Source organism: Raphanus sativus, chromosome 2 (assembly GCF_000801105.2).
Source record: "Raphanus sativus cultivar WK10039 chromosome 2, ASM80110v3, whole genome shotgun sequence".
NCBI classification, from domain to species: Eukaryota; Viridiplantae; Streptophyta; class Magnoliopsida; order Brassicales; family Brassicaceae; genus Raphanus; species Raphanus sativus.
The window spans coordinates 27,306,032-27,327,808 of NC_079512.1; the positions used below are offsets into that span (position 1 = coordinate 27,306,032).

Below are 21,777 nucleotides of genomic sequence, written 5' to 3' on the forward strand. Positions count from 1 at the left end.
AAGTGTCCGCAAATAAATACAGGAGAAAACAAAAAAAAACTTGTCTACTGTTTTGTCTTTTTTATTATTTTATGAAACTGCAAGTTGGTCAAGCGTGTGTTAACAATAATTGTTACAAAAAGATAAAAAAAAAAAGACACCAAGTCTTAAAAGTCACTTCCGTCTCCCTCCCACTCTCTGTCTCTCTCTGCCTCTCCCTTTAAAGAAAAAAAAAAACTAAGCAGAATCGGTTTCATCAGCTTAGCCACTAATCTAATCCACCACCATGGCAACAACGACTTCCCGCCGCGTAACCACCGGCTTGATCACCTCCGTCCAATCGCATTCCACGCTTCGACCTCGATCAATGATCTCTCTAATCCGTCGAAATCACCACATCAACCTTCGTCTACCGTCGCCAATTGCCTCCGCCTCCAGGCGGTGGTTGATCGAGGCGGTGCCACCGCACGCGAGATCGTCCTGGGATGGTTCTGATGACGGAGGAGCTCAAGCGGATGTTAAAAAGCCAGGGGTGTGCGGTTACGCGATCACCGGTAACGAGATTGAAGGGAGTAGTGACGAGCTTGTGGAGGGAGATCAACAGCGTGTCAATACGATGGAGATGGTGATGTGGGCGGCGGCTACGGCGTCGTTTGGAGTTGCGAACCGTGTGATGTACAAGCTCGCGTTGGTTCCGCTCAAACAGTATCCCTTCTTCCTCGCACAACTCTCCACCTTCGGGTAAAATTTATTTGATCTCTGTTTTCGCTTTACTGACGTTAATTAATTTAATCACTGGCCGTAACAAACTAATTTTAAAAAATTCACGAAACTACGTGGTCTTTCTATAGTTTTATATGTTTAGGCAACTATCTGGTTTTGCATAATTTGAGCTAGTCCTAAAGAATAGTTCCAAAGTAAACAAAGAAGTACCAATCTATATACATTTTTTATATTGTGAATGAAAACTTAAAATGCGGTTATATATAGTTTTCTTTTATATAATCACTAATGCTTAACTGTAAACTAATATTTGATCGTTTTGAGAATTAATTGCAAATACATTTTCTCAAAACAAATTTGTTTTCTTCTTCTCAAAAAATGAATTGTAGAAATATCAGGTTTGATGTTATACATTTTAAAAATGCAAGGGGGGAGATGCGAATAAATTATTTTAAAAAATGGGTCAGATTTGGCTTGCAGTCTATTTTGAGTTGGATACTTCTACTTGGAACATATTGGAGGAGGAGCATATCATTTCACCACAAAAATTATCATTCACCACAAGCATTAAACGCATACTTTATGATTATTTAATAGTTCACGAGTGGTCCAAGTTAAGATTTAAACCATCAAATTAACTAATAGTTTCATAAACCAATTGCAAAAATTATTATATAACTCAAAATGCCTTTACATTGGTAAATATTTTCTGTAAACGAAAAAAATGATAAAATTGTAAAAGAAAGTTTAGATAAACCGTATGCAATGATCCATTTTATACAAATATAGGCAAACTCAAAAAAAAAAAAAAAAAAGTATAGGCAAACTCAATTTGGTAGAATGTGTTAACAAAAAGAAATACTAGAATATGCTGCTAGCGGAAAAAAAAACACGACGTTGTAAGTTGGTGGAACCAAACTATTAGTATTTAAAAAGGGTGGTGGAACCAAATTGAACAAAGTCCATCCATACCATTATCCGCCCCTTAGCATCCTCTAAGTAATAGTCTTATGGGGACCCAGTGGCCTTAGACTTGATTAGTATAATTCCTTAGAGCATCATTATTGGTGGGATGATGAAAAGTCCAAACCAAGCCAAATTGATGGTTTATTCCCATTTTGTCACATTTTTTCTCAAGTCGAAAGCAGTAACAAACAGAGAAGTACTTACAACTAAATAACATTCTATTGCCAAAACTTAAATGGCAGCTGAAACTAAACCAAAGAGAAGTGATTATGCTATCTCTTTTTGTTCTTGATTGTAAACCGAAACGTGCACCCTACTATTAGAGTCCCTTTTCCTCTTAATTTCTAGTGGTTGCTGCCTGCAGGGCAAGTTTGATTAGCCTATTGCCTTGCATCCGGTTCTTAACTTGTCAACCAAATGTTTAAATTACATGTGCTTAACAGAGTGTTTAAAGTGGGTAGATAATAATCTGTTTTTTTTCCACTATACATGCTGTTGGGTAAATATATACCGAATAAGTCTTATAGTGGTTGCTCTGTTCTTGGTGGACTAGAAACTTCGACCAATACTCGTTTGTGAAAAATATGTTCTCCTATCCATTTTCTTTATTGGTTATATGCTCTCTTGGAAACATCTTGTTCTATATATCATGGCTTTAGTTTACAAAATAAACATTTTTCTTTTGATATTTGTTTCATGTAGGTATGTAGCTGTATATTATTCAATCTTGTATTTTCGATATCGTGCTGGAACTGTTACAGATGAGATGCTCTCGGTGCCTAAGATGCCATTTTTAATTGCTGGCGTCTTGCAGGCTTTAGCTGCAGCTGCTGGGATGGCAGCTACAGGTATAACATTACTCTTATAGTCTTATGCTAATGTCCATGCGTTCCTTACATTTGTTTTTGCGTTCCTATTTCTTAAATGGAATATATAATAGCTTTGATGGTTTTATATTAATAGCTTTATATTTCCATTGACTATATATATTCATTTCATTGTTATTTTTTTCCTTTATTTCAGCAAATCTCTCGGGGCCATCTACTACAGTTTTATCTCAGGTTTTTTATTGTCTTTAAACCATCAACAATGTTTTTTTCGATTTCTTGCTGACTACGTATCCGTTTGTTTCCATGCAGACATTCCTTGTCTGGCAAATCTTCTTCTCCATTATATTTCTCAGGAGGAGATATAGCGTAAATCAAATACTCGGATGCACTCTTGTAGCTCTTGGTGTAGTCGTCAGTGTGGCAAGGTGTCCTCTTGTTCGACATTCCTTTTGGTATTTTCACAAAGGATAGGAACCACTAATACTACTGTTATTGCATCTCTGTAGTGGATCAGGTGCTGCTCATTCCTTAAAGGAAGCTGGAGTATTTTGGATTCTTCTTATGGTCCTTTCTTACCTTTTTCAAGGAGCAGATACAGTTTTGAAGGTCCGTAATTAATCACAATTTGATAAGCCTTTAAACTAGTGTCATTATTCTATTTAATCTCAGTTTCATTTTTTTTTATAGGAAGTCATCTTTATAGATAGCCAGAAAAGATTGAAGGTACATACATATTCCCAAATACCCAACTCTCTAACAGAGGTTTCATTTATTTAAAATCATCTGCTCTTACCATCACAGGGAGCTTCACTCGATCTGTTTATAGTAAACTCATATGGTTCAGCTTTCCAAGTAAGAACTATAAACCCCTTGCTCTCTCTGAGCTCTTACTTGCATTGCAAGCAAGTAAATTTGCCTCTATTGAAAATATTGTGACCAATTCAGGCCATCTGCATTGCATTGCTACTTCCATTTCTCTCAAAACTTTGGGGCATACCGTTTAACCAACTCGGTAGCTACCTAAAAGACGGCGCGGCTTGCTTTCTCAACGTCGGGACAATGACAAAAGGATGTGAAGGGGCTCCATTGCTGCCTCTGTTGTTTGTGGTAGCAAACATTGGCTATAACATTGCGCTTTTGAGACTCCTCAAGATTTCATCGGCGGTGGTTTCATCTCTTGCATCGACAGTGTCAGTGCCAATTGCAGTTTTCTTGTTCACATTGCCGTTACCTTACCTTGGAGTTGCATCGTCGCTTCCAAAAGGGTTCATGGGAGGAACAGTGGTACTTGTATTGGGAATGCTTGTTTACAGTTGGACACCACAAGAACCTAACCCTTCTCATTCTGATTCAGTCATTCCTTCACCTCCTCCCACTTGAGAGAGAGGGTTTAATTAGAGTTTTTGTTTTTACTAAGAGGTTTATGAATTAATTGTATCAAACTAGAAAAAAAAATGTAAGATCTGAATATCATAAAATATTTCGATGATGTTAATTGGAAAAGTTGACATTTTTGAAAGTTGCTAGCTGGATTTTCATATTATTATTTGGTTCATAGAATACAGTTATCCAGTTAATGACAATTTTAAATAAATTAAATAGGATTAAATTTCCTAATACATGTCAAAATCCAGATTAAGACGATAGTTCACAGCATGTCAACTTCTTTTGAAACATGATCTTGATATTAAAGAAAATCTCTATATATATGTGGTGAAGTGGTTGACATTCGGAAGATAAGAACATACAGTTTTTTTGTAACAAAGACTATAAATCACCATGATTAGCTCTCAACCTTTGTCCTAAATCCTAAACATCTTCTCTTTACTTTAAATAACAACATTACAGACAAGCTTTAGTCCTAAACTTCCTCTCTATCAACAAACCCTATAACCCTTTGAACCGAAAGCCAACAAAGAGAACAAAAACACATTCTATTCATAGCCATTTTTGACAACCAAAACACCTAACGTTTTCTTGCTCTAGAAGAAACAAAAACCACAGTAAGAAAAAAAAAATGATACTAAGAGAATAAAAAACACAAAGGAAAAAACCCTTTCAATCTCTCTTCCTCCTTGAGCTTTGTACCTCCCTTCCTCTTCCCCTCCCCCACAGCAACAATGGGAAACTGTTGTTCCCACGGACGGGACTCAGATGGATACACACAAGACAAGGGCATAACCGCCGGCAACCAAGCTGGTCCAACTGCTGAACCTTCCGTACAACAATCCAAGCACGCGCCTCCTTCTCCTCCTCCCGCGACAAAACAAGGCCCTATAGGACCTGTCTTAGGTCGACCTATGGAAGATGTGAAATCTTCGTATTCTCTAGGGAAAGAGCTAGGGAGAGGACAGTTCGGTGTCACGCACCTCTGCACGCACAAGGCCACGGGTCAGCAGTTTGCTTGCAAGACCATCGCCAAAAGGAAGCTTGTGAACAAAGAAGACATCGAGGACGTAAGAAGGGAAGTGCAGATAATGCATCACATGACCGGTCAGCCAAACATTGTTGAGCTTAAAGGAGCTTACGAGGATAAGCACTCTGTGCATTTGGTCATGGAGCTTTGCGCTGGTGGAGAGTTGTTCGATAGGATTATCGCTAAAGGACATTACTCTGAGAGAGCAGCTGCTTCTTTGTTGAGAACCATTGTTCAGATAATCCATACTTGCCATTCCATGGGGGTTATTCACAGAGACTTGAAGCCTGAGAACTTTCTGTTGCTGAGCAAAGATGAGAACGCTCCTCTCAAAGCCACTGACTTTGGGCTGTCTGTTTTCTACAAGCCAGGAGACGTGTTCAAGGATATTGTGGGTAGTGCTTATTACATAGCACCAGAGGTTTTGAAAAGGAAGTATGGACCAGAAGCTGATATTTGGAGCATTGGTGTCATGTTGTATATCCTCTTATGTGGTGTCCCACCCTTCTGGGCTGGTAAAGACAATCTCTCTATTTTATAAATATCTAGAGATATTATATGTCTTTTTTAATATATATATATATATATATATATATATATATATATATATATATATACATGTGTTTTGATTACCTGATGATGATCATAGAATCGGAGAATGGAATATTCAACGCCATCTTAAAGGGACATGTTGATTTCTCAAGTGATCCATGGCCATCTCTCTCACCTCAGGCGAAGGATCTTGTTAAGAAGATGCTTAACTGTGATCCCAAGCAAAGACTAACTGCTGCTCAAGTTCTCAGTAAGCATATACAAAACACACACACAACCAAATAACCCAAAAGCATAACAATCTCTCTTTTATGCGAATTAATGTTTTCTTTGTGAAGACCATCCATGGATCAAGGAGGATGGAGAAGCACCAGATGTTCCTCTTGACAACGCGGTGATGTCAAGGCTCAAGCAATTCAAGGCAATGAACAATTTCAAGAAAGTTGCATTACGGGTGATAGCAGGTTGCTTATCAGAGGAAGAGATCATGGGGTTGAAGGAGATGTTCAAAGGTATGGACACTGATAGCAGTGGTACAATTACACTCGAGGAGCTAAGACAAGGACTCGCTAAGCAAGGTACTAGGTTGTCAGAATACGAAGTCCAGCAGTTAATGGAAGCTGTAAGTCCTTCTTTTGCCTGCTAACACCTAAAGCTTTTTGTCATATGCTGAGCAAACAAGGAAGCAGACTCACCACTGTTTTTTTTTTGGTTTGATTCTACAGGCTGATGCTGATGGTAATGGAACAATAGACTATGGTGAGTTTATTGCAGCCACAATGCATATTAACAGACTTGACAGAGAAGAACATCTTTATTCAGCCTTCCAACACTTTGACAAAGACAACAGTGGGTAAGTCGTCAACAGTTTCTTTTGTTATATAAATTGATTCTTAAATGTTTCAAACAGCTTGTTAGGAATCTAAATGTTCACCTCAAATAATGCTTGATGTTCCCCAGGTATATAACAATGGAAGAGCTGGAGCAAGCCCTCCGAGAGTTTGGCATGAATGATGGCAGAGACATTAAAGAGATCATTTCAGAAGTTGATGGAGACAATGTAAGAAACAACAGGATTCCCTTACAAAATGGAACCATCATCTAAAAATCTCATTATTTAACAACTAACGTTTATGATGCAGGATGGTCGGATAAACTATGATGAATTTGTGGCAATGATGAGAAAAGGAAACCCTGATCCTATCCCTAAGAAGCGGCGTGAACTTTCATTTAAATGACAAAAAAGTTGGAGTAGAGGAAGAGAGAAGATAGAAAGAAAGCAGAACATGACTCAGAGAAACTCATCAAAAAAAGAAAAAAAAATGTAAAAGTAGGCTTGGACTGCTAATCATTGAACTAGGGGAGATCTTTAAGGGAGGAGAAGGCTCAAGAAGTTAAAAAAAAAAAGAATATTAATTGGGGATTTGGGAGGTGTTTGATTGGGATGTACATTTTCTCTTCTAGTCGTTTACTACTTGCTCCTGCTTAAAGTGACATGGGTTTCTCAATGTACTTAAAACTTCTCTTGTATGTGTTAGTGATATATTTGTTCTTACTTACTAGCAAAAACATATACAAAGCTAAACAAACACAAGATCAACAACGGCAAAGGCAGTAGTGTCAACATCCATCTCCTTTTCTAACCTCAGCGTCTCCAACCACATTATGAAGATAATGAGAATATGACAGAGAGACGCAGCAAGTGATTTTTTTTTTGCAAAAGAACTCATGGTGTTGCAACAGTTTGTATTGGGACATAAGATCAACCGCACCACACAGATCTCTCAGACCTGCACTTATAATAATAAACCATCAGCATGTAATTGAGCGCAAGAAGAGGCAAATGATTGATGATATAAAAATAATGGGGGACATCATGCACGTCCTTGTTCAGTGTATGACTTTCTGAATAGAAATTCCATCAGTTTTAATTTTCTGAAACTCCAGCCCTTGAGTAGCCTTAAGTGTGGTACGATTACTGTTTCAGTGAAGTTGTTCCTGGCAGAGTTGTGAGGAACTTGAATGAACTTTGCACCATTCTTCCTTCTGTGCAGAGAAAGAAAATCATAGTTCTGGCCGTCAGTCTGTTTGCTGCAGACGAGATGTTTATCAGGAACTTACTCTGCCATTTCGAGAAGCTTAATACTCGTAATTATATTTTTATTGGCCCTGCCTCTTAGTTGTTTATATGATCTTTCAAGAAGAGGACACTCTGTGATTGATGCGGATATGTTAAGCAAAACTTTCTACTCAAACTCGGTCAAGGAGGCTATGGTGGTAATGCTTACGTTGTTAAGAAATGCTTAGAGCTTGGATGCAGCGCATGGGTGTTTTCAAGTAATGCTCTTTTGGTGGATGAAGGTTTACTCCTAAAAAGTTCCAAGACGGGAAGTATTTTTTTGATATTTGCTTGGTTCGTTTTGGACATTCTGCGTATCTTGCTTGAAACTGACAAAAAGTATCATTTTTCATGTGATTACTTATTTAATCAGCGCCAAGTAGGTTCTTCCAAGCTTGGGTTTGATTTTTGACACAATAAAACGCCAGATGTTTGGTAAATAGTTGAACCCACGGGTCCAACAACCAAACAAAATCTCGATGAAAACGAAAGGTTACCGGATCCCAATCCAAACTAAACTAACTTTTACTTTGCAAAAGATCATGCAATGACGATCTCCCACTAAAGAACTCTTGGCTATGATTGATAGTCATGGGCCGGGGTATTCACGTCACGTGTTTCAGCTATGCAAGGTCCACTCCACCACAGGACGCCAATATTGATTTTTGTTTGCATTTTGGATCACTAAACTAAGAAAAATATGTAAACATGTAACTTACAAAAATTGACCGTCACCAAAATTATGTAATACTAGGATCGGCCCGCCCTACGGGCGGGATCATAATTTGAAAATAATTTAAATAATTAGAGTAAATAATTTTTAATTTTTCTTTAATAATTTTTATTTTAAAATGTTATATTAATATAAATTAATTTGTTATTAAATGAATTATGATTACTTTCTTTGATTTTATGATAAAAATGACAAAGACATTTTTGTAATCAATTATTGATATATATAATACTTTACTTTTGTTAATAAAATCAAGAGTTGACATAATCTTCTTGTTGAAGATTTGTTATAATCAGTGAAATGAAATTATAGTATTTATAAAGAGTTGAAGGAATTATTATAGCCTTTTCTAGGAAGATGTGTTCCTAACCAATAACCTGATTTAACTGAATAACTATCATTCATATATAGTTTTAAGAAAAATAGGCAGGTAGCATAAAATTTGATATTAGTTTTTTTATTGTTTAATATTTACAAATATATGTTAGGTTATATATTTATGTATTATTATCTTTGAGAAAAATATATTCATGCTGTTTTTTTTATGTTTCTTCAAACCCACATTAACAAAAAATTGAAAACAATGAATTCTGCAATTTTTTTTACTACCAAAGTTTAGGCTATATGATGTATTGTTGGCTATAAAAATTATTTATGGAGCATTCGCTGTATTGTTAATATATGTGGTTCAATATTCAAATGTTAAAAATGTGAATTTTATTATAAATTTTGAAAATTTACACTGATGTATCATGTTTTCTTTTCTCGTTTGTTGAGATGGCAGGAAAAAAATGTTCGAACTTATAGTAGTAACTATTTTATCATGATTAATGATGTAATTAAGTTTTGACTTATCTAATAAATTATTTTCGTATTATATTATTCTTACTACTTTTTCTTACAATTTTTACTATCTATTATATTATCGTTGTTAGAAATTATTTAGTTAGCTTACCACCAATATATAATTATTTTATATTGTCATCAATATTTTTATTTTTGACCTTTTAAAAATGCTAGTCAATTGTACTTTTCATACATTTTCTGAGTTTTAGATTCATATTTTAGTTTATAATAATTATATTAGGTTGCATTTAGATGTATATATTGTATTTGCATGCATAATTGCATATCACATGGTTTAAAGTACACAGTTCGAAGTTTTGGATGGCATTGCAAAGTTATTTCTGCAAATCAGAAACATCTGGGGTCTAAACGAAATAAGATGAAACCACAGGGACCAGTGTTGCAAATTCTGGATACTCATTGGGTCTAGATTCACGATCAGAAATGTTTGGGGGCTGCATCAATAGGATGTTTCTTCACAAGTTGAAAGTTCAGGGGCCTAACTGAAAGAAGCAAGAAGATGAAGGGCCAGATGTCAAAAGAGGAAGAAATAGCCATTAACGTTGCTCGATCTTCTTCTCACCGGATCTGTTGACGACGACGGAGCAGAACACGACTTCGGAACTTCAAGACGCTTATCCATGGGATCGAGATGAGGATTGGTGACGACTTGGTCCGTGTTATCTCAATGGCGTAAAGCTTTGATACCGGTGGATTGCGTGGAGGAGATGCTTGAGGAGGAGAGGACCTTCAAACGCGAACTGAGATCGACGCGGAGGAACATGGGGGCAGACACAGCCCAAACCCAAAGCACAACACATAAGCAAAGCCCAATAGAAATAGAAATGATGCGCAGCGTTTAAATAAATCAGGACACGTGTCACCCTGTTGTCGAACGACTTAGTGACGTGGCACAACAGGAAAGAAGCAACATTTTTTTATATATATAGATATTCGCCATCAAATTAACCTAGTGTTTTTTTGCTACTTAACCGAGGCCAGATTCTTTCTCTTTTGAAGCACAGGGTATCCGAGCATTATGACTTCATGAATCGTTCACTTGATTATTTTTCTTTGGTTTAGTAGAATTTCTGATGTGGCAACCAAAGAGTATACCTTACTTACTAGCCTAAGGTTATGGATACTAAAACTTCGTTGGAAAAATAATTATCTTAGTTTAGACTGTCATTGCTCTGTACCAATTTTACAAACACATAACAGATGCAATTACAATAAAAATGCTTAGGATCAAAAATATTTTTATAAAGAAAATAGGGTAGAAAAGATTTTTGTTTTATTAAAAACACTCAAAAATATTTTTAAAAACTCGAGAAACTCCCTTAAGACTTAAATAACTCAGCTCACTTAGTTTTGATCGCAACATACTCCAAACTCCGTTGTTACAGTACAAAGTCTAAGAAATACTCCCTCCGTTTCATATTAAGTACCGTTGTAAAGAAATTTTAGTTGCAAAATAAGTGTCGTTTTAGCATTTCAATACATAATTTATTAATTTTATTCTCTTGTTTATTTTTTATTAGTTAAAATATGAGTATGTATATGGGTAATGATGTTTTTATATTGAAAATATGCAAAATTAAATAATTTTTTAATCTATGTGCAAAAATGTAAAACGACGATATGAAAGAGAGAGTGTTTCGTAAAATATTTTTTAGATATTTAATATCTTACATGACACACCACACAAATAATATCTTACATTACATGCCAGTGATGCCACACATAGTCGATGAAGACTCTCTTGACTAATATAAGTCTAAGTCGATGTTGACATAGATAATTTTAATTTTTATAAACCCGATCCTTACAATTTAACCGACTCAATGGTCCCCTTGCCATCATGGGGTCTTTCAAAAAAACCCTTCAGGTAGTCCGAGTACACAACCTTTCGATACCGAGCCATCTCATTGTTCTCTAACACCTCTTGTAACGGTTGGATAACTGAATCATGAAGAGGTTCGCAGAAAACCGGAATAGAAACCCGGCTACAAGATTTATTTACCAGCACACAATGCTCCACGCTCCTATACCTATCATTGCTCATTATCTGTAACACATCTCCAATATTAACCACAATTGCTCCAGGAATTGGAGGGACATAAATCCATTTCTCCCCGTCCTCGGTCGCTCGAGCGTAGAGGCTCCTCAAGACACCATCCTCTTGTAGGAGGAGAGTGAGGGTGTTGATGTCTGAGTGGCGACCAGTTCCTATTGCAAGGCTTGGCTCAGGACATTCCGGATAGTAGTTAAAATTCATTCTCAATGTTCCCATTAGTGTTTGTTGACTAGACTCGTTGATGGTTGAGTTTAGATTCTCGATGAGTATGCTTAAAATATTATTGGCTATTGGTTTCATCCTCTTGAAATGTTCTGTCACTTGTTCCCTATACAAATTTAAGAAACCATCTTATAATAGTTTACATAAAGCCAGAGCCGTGCCTCAGTGTTCAAAATTGAAGCACTACCTTAGGACATCCAATTTTTATAAAACAATGAAGGGTATTTTTTTTAGTTTCATCTACGAAAATTCAATTAATAAAAATATAATTTTTTTAAAAAGTTGAAAAAGTTATGATAATTAAAATAAAGAAAACAAGAATATATTATAAAATTATGGTTTTCATATTTAAGCAACTAAACTGGTATATGATCATTTTTATCGGTAAAAAACAATACAATAAATTAAAATTAGTTGTATCATATAAAAATATTATTATTATTATTATTATTATTATTATTATTATTATTATTATTATTATTATTATTATTACTTATAAAAAGTTACTTGATTGGGCTGCTTTATAAATTTTAAGCCTAATCATATAAATATTACTTAAACTTTTTTGAAAAAAAAAACTAATTTTATGTTTAGTAGTTTAACTTTTCATTTATTTTTACTATATAAACTAGTCAATGTATATAGTATTTTATAACTAGGTGGTGTTATATAATTTTTAATCGTTTAGTGCAGCTTGGAGCACGGCACTGCATAAAGCCGTGGTAAATTTATGAGAACATAAACATTTTTAGGTCAAATTTAGTAAAGAAAAACTTTTAGCAAACCTGTATTAATAATTTTTAAAAAAATTGGAAATCAACGTGAGTACCTAGAACCGGTTGTGCGTATAACTATTTTGAAGTTCTAATTATATCACAAACATATCTATATATAATAGCAAACTCAAATCTTGTACTTTGTGACTTCATCTTTTTTTATAGGAAAAAAAAAATTCAATCCAATAGTCAAAATTCTCTTCTTTATATGATCTAAAGGACATAAAACATTTTTGATGATGTCATCAAAAAATATTATATTTGACAACTCTTCTTTAAACAGTTATTAATTTAAACAACACAACCTTTAACAAACATATCTTTTCATTTTTTATTTAAACAACACATCTCTTAACAAACATATATTTTCATAATTTTTAAATAAATTGAAAAGTTACTATCTGACTGTTATAATTATTTGTTTTAATATCTAAAGGTCCTAAAATTATTTTGGTTTAAAAGTCTTAAGTCTTATTGCAGTTTCCTCTGAAGAGTTCTCATCTCAAACAACACATACTTTCTAAAGTAGCCCTTAATGTACCTTTTCACAATCTATATATTGAACTTTTTACGGCAGAAATATTTTACAAAATATACTTGGTTCTTTTAATATTCATCTTCGATCTTTTAGTATTCATCTTGTATCTCATTTTCTATTTTTTAGTCTCTGTTAAAGTTTGTCATTTGGTATTCATTTGGTATTTTTTTTAAACCTTTTGGTATTTTCTTGTAACTTAACTATTGATACTTAACTATAGATTGTATCACGGTTGCACAAAGTGTACAAATAATTAAGAAATAGAATTTAAATTATGATAATGCGCACATAAATAGTCTTTCTTCTTCTCTTTTCGTCGAAATCGGAATATATGCAGAACGTAAGTTTTACCTAATCATCGTTAGTGTTTCACGATTTTACACATGGCGAAGTTTGTATTAGCATAAAACATAAAAAATTTGGGTTCGACAGAAGTCATCTAAAGATACTATAATAATACTAGCAATTAGGATTACATACTAGACAAACAAGATGACTTAAGTGTCCAACCAAAATATAAAGTAGGATAATAACTATAGCAAGCGACCTTGCTGTTGTTGCCACTAGAATGTTATTAATCAATTTTAATATTTTTAAATATATTAATTATATATATATATAGAATCAAAAGATAACTCATTAAAAACTTATGAAAATTTAGGATAAAAAGTTTTTTTTTTGTAGGATAAAAAGTTATTAAGATGAAAAACTACATACTTATACATTTTGGCAATTTATTTTAAACCAATGCAACTCTTAAGATGAAAAAATAAGTGTTAGAGTGAAAGTTACATTTTAGCCATTTTTGACAAAGTAAAAATAAATTAATGCAACTTTTATGGTGAAGAAACGCATTATTAAAATGAAAAGATACACATTTCTATATTTTGACAACTTAAAAAAAAAACAGTACAACTCTTAAAACGAAAAGACACAATTTTAAAATGGAAAGTTGCATCTTTAGACATTAATTAGGATTTTTATTGATGAGTTGTGTGTATATTAAAAAAAAAGATTGGTTTGTTTCTCCAACATGCAACTACTAATTTTTTTTTCCAAAAGTAGTTATAATATCTAAATAAGTATATTTGTACAATTATTAATTTTAAGAGTTGTGTCTTTTCTATATAAGAATTGTGTTTTTCATTAAAAATGAGATTAATTTTGTTTTTCCAACATGCAACTACTGAAAAAAAAATTTAAAGTAGATAAAATATTTCAATAAGTGTATTCCTACATTTTTTTTTCAACATGCAACTATTAGAACTTTTTTAAAAGTAGTTATAATATCTTAATAAATGTATTTATTAGTTTTAAGAGTTATCTTCTCATTATAAGAGTTTTATATTCTCGTAAAACTGTAATTGGTTTTCCCACTATACAACTATCATATTATAGTTTATACAAACCAATGGTCAGGACTGATTAATTTTATACAATAAGTGACACCATCATATATTAAGGCAAAAGAGTTATTTTTCGTCCTGAACCAACGCGTTTCCTCAAATAACAATTGCACTTTTTAAAGAATTATTTCACTAACTGTGGGTAACAATGGCACCTTTTAAAGAATTGTTTAAAAATTATACATGTCAATATAGCAGTATCACTAAATGTCAATTCTTTTTTAATGAAAAACGTGTTCATTCCTTAAAGAATTATTTCTTTTCTGAAAATTAATATGAACATAATAATAATCTTTTAAATATTTGATCAATTAAGAAGAAAACATTTTCATTCATTGAAGAGTTGTATCTTATATTGTTCATTTTCACTGGAACCATTTCATGATAGAAAATTGAATAAGTTAACAAATATATAAACTTTTTTTTCAATTTTAATATACAATCATTTTTAAAATAATATTGAAATTTTAATATTGTTTAGTTAACCTGAAGGATTGCATCACTTGGCATAAGTTTTTTTAATATCTATTATTTATAATAAAATTAGAATAACCTTATTTTCATCTTCAATACTTTTAGTTTTCACTATATCAGTTATATATTTTAATAAACAAGTATATATTATCATTTTTTCTTTGAACATTTAATAAATAATACTTTAAAAATAATATTGGAAATTTAATACTTTTGAAGGGTTGCATCCTTTTGGCATTAGTGTTTTCAATATCTTTTTATTTATAATAAAGTTCAAATAATCTTATTTTCATCTTTAATGTTTTTAGTTTAACAATATCAGTTATATATATTTCTTAGAAAACATATATTTTTATTTTAAAACATTTTATACGTAACCATTGAAAATTAATATTGAAAACTTGATATTAACTTTCCTCCGCGATTCCGCGGAGGTCCACATCCTAGTATTGATAATTTTTTTTTTTTTTTTTTTTTGTGGTTAACAGTATTGATAATTATAAGTTGCAAAAAAAAAATATATATATATATATTGATAATTATAACTATTTAGTTATACTTTTACGTAACATAAACTGATAATAACCAAACCGTAAACCGAACTGTTGTTGGTTACCGATAAACTGTACTTACTTGCAGACAGGAGGCCACGTGGCATCGAAGCCATCTCGCTGAGGAAGAAACTCAAACTTGATATAGTCTCTCCACTCCAAAACACTCTCTTTGTAAGGGCTGAAACTAGTGGTCAGCCACGCAGTCACCGACACCGAACTTCCTTTCCAATACCTACTTCGCTCCTCCACTGGCAACTCGTAGAACCCACGCGCCGCCGCAACCAAAGCCTTCAACTCCACCGGAGCTATTCCGTGGTTCACTATCTGAAACAACCCAAACTTAGCCGCTGCATCGCAGATCTTGCTAGCCACTTGCGTGTCGTTCCAGTTGGACACGTCGATGACCGGAACTTGTGATGATGATGAGAGGATATTGTCGGAAGTGAGGCGTCTGTGAGGAGGTTGAATGTATGTAGAAGGAAGTGTGGTTAGTTTTAGAGAGTCGACGAGCCCTTTTACTCCGCTTCTTTGGTTCACCACGAACTCTCTCACGTCAGTGGTTGAAGTCATGCCTAAGATAGCTAGTGAGTGAATGAAAATACCTTGTGATATGAATACTTTCTTTTATACATGAAAAAGTAGACATGAATTCATTCACCTAGAAGTTACACGATTGGCATTAGAAAAGCATGTCCAAACACAAAGTTATGTTAGCCACCACGTCACCTAACGCTGTCGATGTCATTTTCAATTACAAATTGGGTAAGAGTCCAACCAATCACAAACACACAAGGTCCATTATCTTGATTTTTTTTATATATTATTCTATTTATAGACCAAAAACTCAAGTCATCCGCATCTAGAAGTTCTTAAAAAGAACCATTCATCAAATATAGTAATACTATAATGGAAAATCTCATGTATCTCTCAAGATTTTTAAAGACTCTCCTTCTGTAATATTAATATATGTAGTGAGAAATTCTCTTTGAAAGAACCTCAGTAATAGTGCTCTCGTAACTCTCTGTTTATACAAACACATCGTCGGTTCTGGCACACATACCGAAACACACAAAAAAATCTAATCATGGCACACATATCAAAAACACAAAAAATCTAATCTTGTCACACATACCAAAACACACAAAAAAAAATAATCTAAAAAGGAAGCAAATAAGAAAAGTAGGTCCATGAGTTAACATTTTCTATCATGAGATTACTAACACACACTGACTTAAGAGTTTTAGATCAACCATTTTCCAGCAGAAAATGCTTTTGCTTTCTTAAATATTAACCATTTACGACGGATAGTTGTTTTCAGCTAAACGTTTAATGGAATCATAGTGAAAAACTTACAAATTCCACTCGCCTCTTGTTCTTGCAGGTTTCTCAACAACCCGGTGCAAATGTTTAAGGTTGTATATTAGCAAACCAAAATACATTTCTGCATCCTTATCCTGTAACAACATCAAGAAACAGTAAGAAACTTGATACAGCACGTGGGTGTTATCAAGTAATGCGGTTTTGGTGTTTGAAGGTCTACTCCATGACAGAATGAGATCAGAATATGACTTCTATGTCAGGGAAAGCTCTGGAGTTTTGATTGTTAAATCTTCGTTGGTTACTATCTATCAGAGATATGTTAGACTAGAAGATGTGTACCTTATAGACCAAGACTAAAAAGCATGTGAAATCTATAAAAATCTTCAAAACTAAAAGAAAAGATTTGAAGAACAAGTTAGTTTCAATATACTTTTAGTATATTTACATTAAGTGTTTAAAATTTAGCATTATCTAGTGTTAATATTATGTTAATATTATCATTATATATATACTCTTTGAAAGAACCTCAGTAATATTTAACTAGATCTTGATATGCGAAATTAATGAATATATTTAGATATAATAAAAAATTAGCTAGTTACATAAATATTAATAAATATTAATAGGAAAGAAGTTATACCTAGATTCTAGGAATAATTTAAAATTTAATGGCAACTTATGTAATATACACATGAACAAAATTTATGGTAAGGATATTATAAAATAATAACAAAAATATATTTAATAAACATTTAAATGAATGGTCCAACTTAAAAAAAATCACATATAAAATGAGTTATTACTTCTATTTTAATATATAAGATTAGATTTTGATCCGAACTTTCAAAGCGCGGAATTTTTCGAAACAAAACAAATTTATATGATATAAATTTGTATTTTTGATTGTGTATCTACAATTAAATGTTATACATGAAACATTATATTTAGTGTTCTGAAACTCGACCTTGACCCATTGTTTAAACGACAATCCAGTGATCCTATATATATTCTGGTTTGGTTTACAGAAAAAATGTTATTTAAAAGTTCTATAAGACCCATAAAAATACTACAACACAGGACTCAGCAACCGGTTGAACCGATGGATGATCCATTATATAATACAATTTGATTTAAATTGTCATATATTTAAAACATTTTAATTCATGAATGTTTAGATGAATGGTGGATCTATTATGAATGACATTATCTAATTTTTCAAAAATTAGCTATACAAATTTAAAATTAAACTAATTAAATTAAAATTTACATTAATATAATTTTATGAAAATAAGATAATTTATTTATATAACCCACATGATATCAATTTTAGTTATATTTTAAAACTTTTAAATATCATATAAATTGATTTTAATTTTCATATTGGTCAAAAATTATTTTATTTTATTATTTTTCATTATTATTATATAAATTAACTATTGCCATTTAATCTGTCTCACATTAGATAAATATATTAAATTATATATATTAATTATTATTAGTTTATATATTTTTTTTTTTTTATTTTTATAAGTTGAGGTATGTTAGAAAATTCATGAATATATTTTATTCTGTTATTTTATAATTTATAAAATAGCTAATAAATGGATTAAGTTACTTTAAATTTATTAACTGGTGTAGTAATTTAATTATGAATATAAATTTTATTATATAAATATTATTAAAATGTTATTTCTTATTATATAAATGAAAATGAATCAATAATTCGTTTTTCAGTATAGTTAATATTAATTATGATTTTTATTATTTTAAAACTAAATATTAAAAGAAATGTATATTTATATTTTAAATAAAAGATATTATCAAATGTAATCTTAGAAAAAATATCTTTTTAGATATCTTATTTTGAAAATATTAAAATTGTTGGTTAGATATGATATATATTTGTTAATAACTAAGTTAGTTGTAGGAGAAATAATAGGAAATTAAATTAATGTAATAGACCAACATATACTATTTGTAAGTAGATAAAAAGTTCTCTTGTTTTAATAGTATTGACTAGATTTTGACCCGTCCTTCGAAGGGCGGGTATATTTTTGTTTTTAATTTTTTTAGAAATTTAGTTTTATATTTGTGTTTTTATTCATATTTTTGTATACATTTTCAAAATTTATTAGTAAGAGGTTTTGATAATTGAATTGAATTTATGATTTTACGTAACCATAGACTTTTCCAGTATTTTGAAACTCGATTCGGACCCGCGGTTGAACCGGTAAACCCGGTGTTCCAGTTTGAGTTTTCATCAAAATTATTATTTAATAATCCGATAAAACCATGAAAACCCGTTAAAACCTAGAATCCAGCTACCAGTTGAATCACTGGTAGAATCAATATATAATTTTTATTATTTTTAATTTTTAGTTATATTATTAGAATTTATTTTTATTCTAATTACGAAGTTAGATTTTTAGTTTTTATAATAAAAAGATGATATAATTTATGGATTATGAATATATTAACAAAACTAATTGTTTTGATTTAGATTAGTGTATTTTTGTTATCCATGATCTATTACAATTTTATGATGGTCCACATTATATATATATATGTAGTTTTGTTATTACAATTTAGTTTTATATTATATATATGTTGTAAATATAATAAAAATCCACAAGAAATCTTGCATGCCTGATTGGTATGGAAAAATAATTTACATTATTTTATAGTAAATAAATTTAAGAAATATATTTCCATCAGGCTATATATATATATTTTGTTTTAATAGAATATATATATTCCAAAATATTTAAAATTTATTACGATATATTTTTAAGTTTCAGACAAATGTAGCTATTATTAAATTACCAAAGAGATTTATTAATATACATTTATTTTAGCCTGTTGGAATATTGGTCCATTTTACACACTTTTATTCGACATATAATCATGTATTGTGTATTGTTTCTTTTATTTTTTGAGTGGCATTCTTGTAATTATTTCCATTTTCCCAGAGAATATTTTAGATTTCTCTGCAACATTTCAATGCCACCGTATTTTTCTAACTGATCAATTTTTACATTTTGCGTGTTTCAAAACATTAAGCGATAGAGAATCACTTTCAATATGAAATATTTGAATAACATTTCTTTACACATCAGTTTGATTAATTTAACGCTTAGAAAAAAAAATTAAAACTGCCATAATATATAATGCAGTTGACAGTGCGAGAACTGATTATTTACATTGGCTTATTGCATTGAGGCGTTGTTATTTTTACAGCATGTGACGTGTTAAAACCTACTACATCACTTTTTTTTGTTTTCCTAAATAATTTATTTAATGAATGGCACTATTGTAAATATATAGTCGTCTTCCTTATGACAGCTTTAGGTTTCTGCAAAAACATTTCCATAACTGTCATAGAAAAGTTTATCATTATAGGCTGCAATATTGCGTTTTTCTTTCAGATCCTTCATCAATTTTGTAAATCTAGTATATAAATTTCATTCCAAATATTCAAAACCCAGAAAAATGGATTATGTTTAGAAAACCAATTTATTAACCAAATTTGGTAAATTCGCAACTGTAACCTCCGCTGAGCAATCGATCACCACGTTCGCGATTCCGAACCTACATATATGTATGTTTTTGTGATTAAACTTATACAAATTTTTGTTTGTATTATACTCACACAAATTGTTAGTCATATGAGTACTTTCTCAAATTATAGTTAGTTGACAGTTCCAGGGAGAGAGAAGTAAATCCCGAATTTAAAATTGAATTAGTGGTTACAATATTTGTATAAAATATATAATTATCAGTTATTATTAATATTTAGAAGGTGGTTATATTTTAAATTGGACCTAACTCATATCAACTGGTCATGTTCCAAAATTAATAGTATTGATTATGTATTTCTATTTATAATTTTGTATATTTAATGTAAGATTCATTAATATTACTGTAATATTTTATATATATGCTAGTTATTTATAAAAAATTTATGAACTTACTAATTATAAAAAATATAAGGATCATAGTGTAAAATACAAATAATTTTGTAGTTAATTTTAAAATTTTGTTTCTGGAGAAAAAATTTTAAAATTTCAAATTTAGAGTTTTGCAAACTCTAAAATAAAACTTATTTTCAGAGATGCTCTAAAAAGAGATATTTTGGTGCTAAAATCTTTACAAAGGCTGCCAAGCAAGCAAGCATTGCCGGTGAAGAAATATTCAGAGTGGGAAGCAAGCAGTCATAACCATTTACTAGCTGCCTAGTTGTGTTACCATTAATTTGTACGACGTTTGTTGATGTGGCTTTCCTAACTCAGATCTTGCTTCACTCTGTTTATACAAACACATCTGTCAGTTCTGGTACACATACCCGAAACACAAAAAAAAAAAAACCTAAAAGGCAGGAAAATAAGAAAAGGAGGTCTATGAGTTAACATTTTTGTATCCTGAGATAACTATCACTGGCTTAAAAGTTTTAGATCAATCATTTTCAGCAGAAAATGCTTTTTCTTCCTTAAATATTAACCATTCTATGATTGATAGTTATTTTCAGCTAAACGTTTAATGGAATCATAGTGAAAACTCACTCGTAAATATTAATGATATAAAAATAATGGTGGACATCATACACGTCCTTGTTCAGTGTATGACTTTCTGAATAGAAATTCCATCATTTTGATCATTTATTTGATCAAAAAAAAAAAATTCCATCATTTTAATTTTCTGAAAATCCAGCCCTTGAGTAGCCTTAAGTGGTATGATTACTGTCAGTGAAGTTGTTCCTCGCAGAGTTGTGAGGAACTTGAATGAACTTTGCACCATTCTTCCTTCTGTGCAGAGAAAGAAAATCATAGCTCTGGTCAGTCTGTTTGCTGCAGAAGAGCTGTTTATCAGGAACTTACTCTGCCATTTTGATGTAGGAGAATATTTGGAAAATATTTTAAGTATTTTTAATTATCTGATTTATTAATAATAGGATACTTATATGTTTTAGAGATTTATGATTTTCTTATATATATTCTTTGATTAATAAAATGAGTTTAAAAAAGGAAAAATGATTGCTAGCTACGTGAAGTTTTAGCCATCACATGGCTAACCATGCAAAGTATATTAATGTATACCTAGCTACACGAAGTATATGTTATGTATGACAACATCCCTCAACTTAATGATATTATGTAGCTAACATCACAAGTTTAATTTTATTCATTGAAAAACTAATGTAGATAGCAGAGACCGTTTAAATATCTCGTTTCATTAATTAAAATACGACC

General features: G+C 31.5%; 3 protein-coding genes across 3 annotated transcripts; 2 read left to right on the forward strand and 1 right to left on the reverse strand.

Moving 5' to 3' along the window:
* The first annotated feature begins 157 nt into the window (after nucleotides 1–157).
* LOC108842473 (protein CLT3, chloroplastic) lies at nucleotides 158–4,041 on the forward strand. The gene is made up of 8 exons (XM_018615394.2): nucleotides 158–720; nucleotides 2,371–2,516; nucleotides 2,692–2,729; nucleotides 2,808–2,923; nucleotides 3,005–3,104; nucleotides 3,186–3,221; nucleotides 3,300–3,350; nucleotides 3,444–4,041. The coding sequence occupies exons 1-8, from the start codon at nucleotides 266–268 to the stop codon at nucleotides 3,876–3,878; spliced, it is 1,377 nt and encodes a 458-aa protein (XP_018470896.1). The 5' UTR covers nucleotides 158–265; the 3' UTR covers nucleotides 3,879–4,041.
* Nucleotides 4,042–4,399: 358 nt separating this feature from the next.
* Nucleotides 4,400–7,219, forward strand: LOC108842472 (calcium-dependent protein kinase 17-like). The gene is made up of 6 exons (XM_057002855.1): nucleotides 4,400–5,429; nucleotides 5,564–5,716; nucleotides 5,805–6,088; nucleotides 6,192–6,319; nucleotides 6,427–6,526; nucleotides 6,609–7,219. Exons 1-6 carry the CDS (start codon nucleotides 4,619–4,621, stop codon nucleotides 6,702–6,704), a joined length of 1,572 nt encoding a protein of 523 aa, XP_056858835.1. The 5' UTR covers nucleotides 4,400–4,618; the 3' UTR covers nucleotides 6,705–7,219.
* Nucleotides 7,220–10,806: 3,587 nt separating this feature from the next.
* Nucleotides 10,807–15,943, reverse strand: LOC108826669 (bi-functional coumaroyl CoA and feruloyl CoA ortho-hydroxylase F6H2-2-1). The gene is made up of 3 exons (XM_057002857.1): nucleotides 15,870–15,943; nucleotides 15,291–15,783; nucleotides 10,807–11,569 (listed from the first exon to the last, which is right to left on the reverse strand). Exons 2-3 carry the CDS (start codon nucleotides 15,779–15,781, stop codon nucleotides 10,990–10,992), a joined length of 1,071 nt encoding a protein of 356 aa, XP_056858837.1. The 5' UTR covers nucleotides 15,782–15,783; nucleotides 15,870–15,943; the 3' UTR covers nucleotides 10,807–10,989.
* Nucleotides 15,944–21,777: the final 5,834 nt, after the last annotated feature.

What these genes read in the sequence shown, in the direction of transcription:
- LOC108842473 (XM_018615394.2), top strand. Translation starts at nt 266, where the DNA reads ATGGCAACAACGACTTCCCGCCGCGTAACCACCGGCTTGATCACCTCC. An exon ending in CTACTACAGTTTTATCTCAG is followed by an intron (nt 2,730 to 2,807) that starts GTTTTTTATTGT and finishes GTTTCCATGCAG; the next exon opens with ACATTCCTTGTCTGGCAAAT. An exon ending in GAGCAGATACAGTTTTGAAG is followed by an intron (nt 3,105 to 3,185) that starts GTCCGTAATTAA and finishes TTTTTTTTATAG; the next exon opens with GAAGTCATCTTTATAGATAG.
- LOC108842472 (XM_057002855.1), top strand. Translation starts at nt 4,619, where the DNA reads ATGGGAAACTGTTGTTCCCACGGACGGGACTCAGATGGATACACACAA. An exon ending in AACTGCTGCTCAAGTTCTCA is followed by an intron (nt 5,717 to 5,804) that starts GTAAGCATATAC and finishes TTCTTTGTGAAG; the next exon opens with ACCATCCATGGATCAAGGAG. An exon ending in TCCAGCAGTTAATGGAAGCT is followed by an intron (nt 6,089 to 6,191) that starts GTAAGTCCTTCT and finishes TTGATTCTACAG; the next exon opens with GCTGATGCTGATGGTAATGG.
- LOC108826669 (XM_057002857.1), bottom strand. Translation starts at nt 15,781, where the DNA reads ATGACTTCAACCACTGACGTGAGAGAGTTCGTGGTGAACCAAAGAAGC. An exon ending in ACGTGGCCTCCTGTCTGCAA is followed by an intron (nt 11,570 to 15,290) that starts GTAAGTACAGTT and finishes AAATTTGTATAG; the next exon opens with GGAACAAGTGACAGAACATT.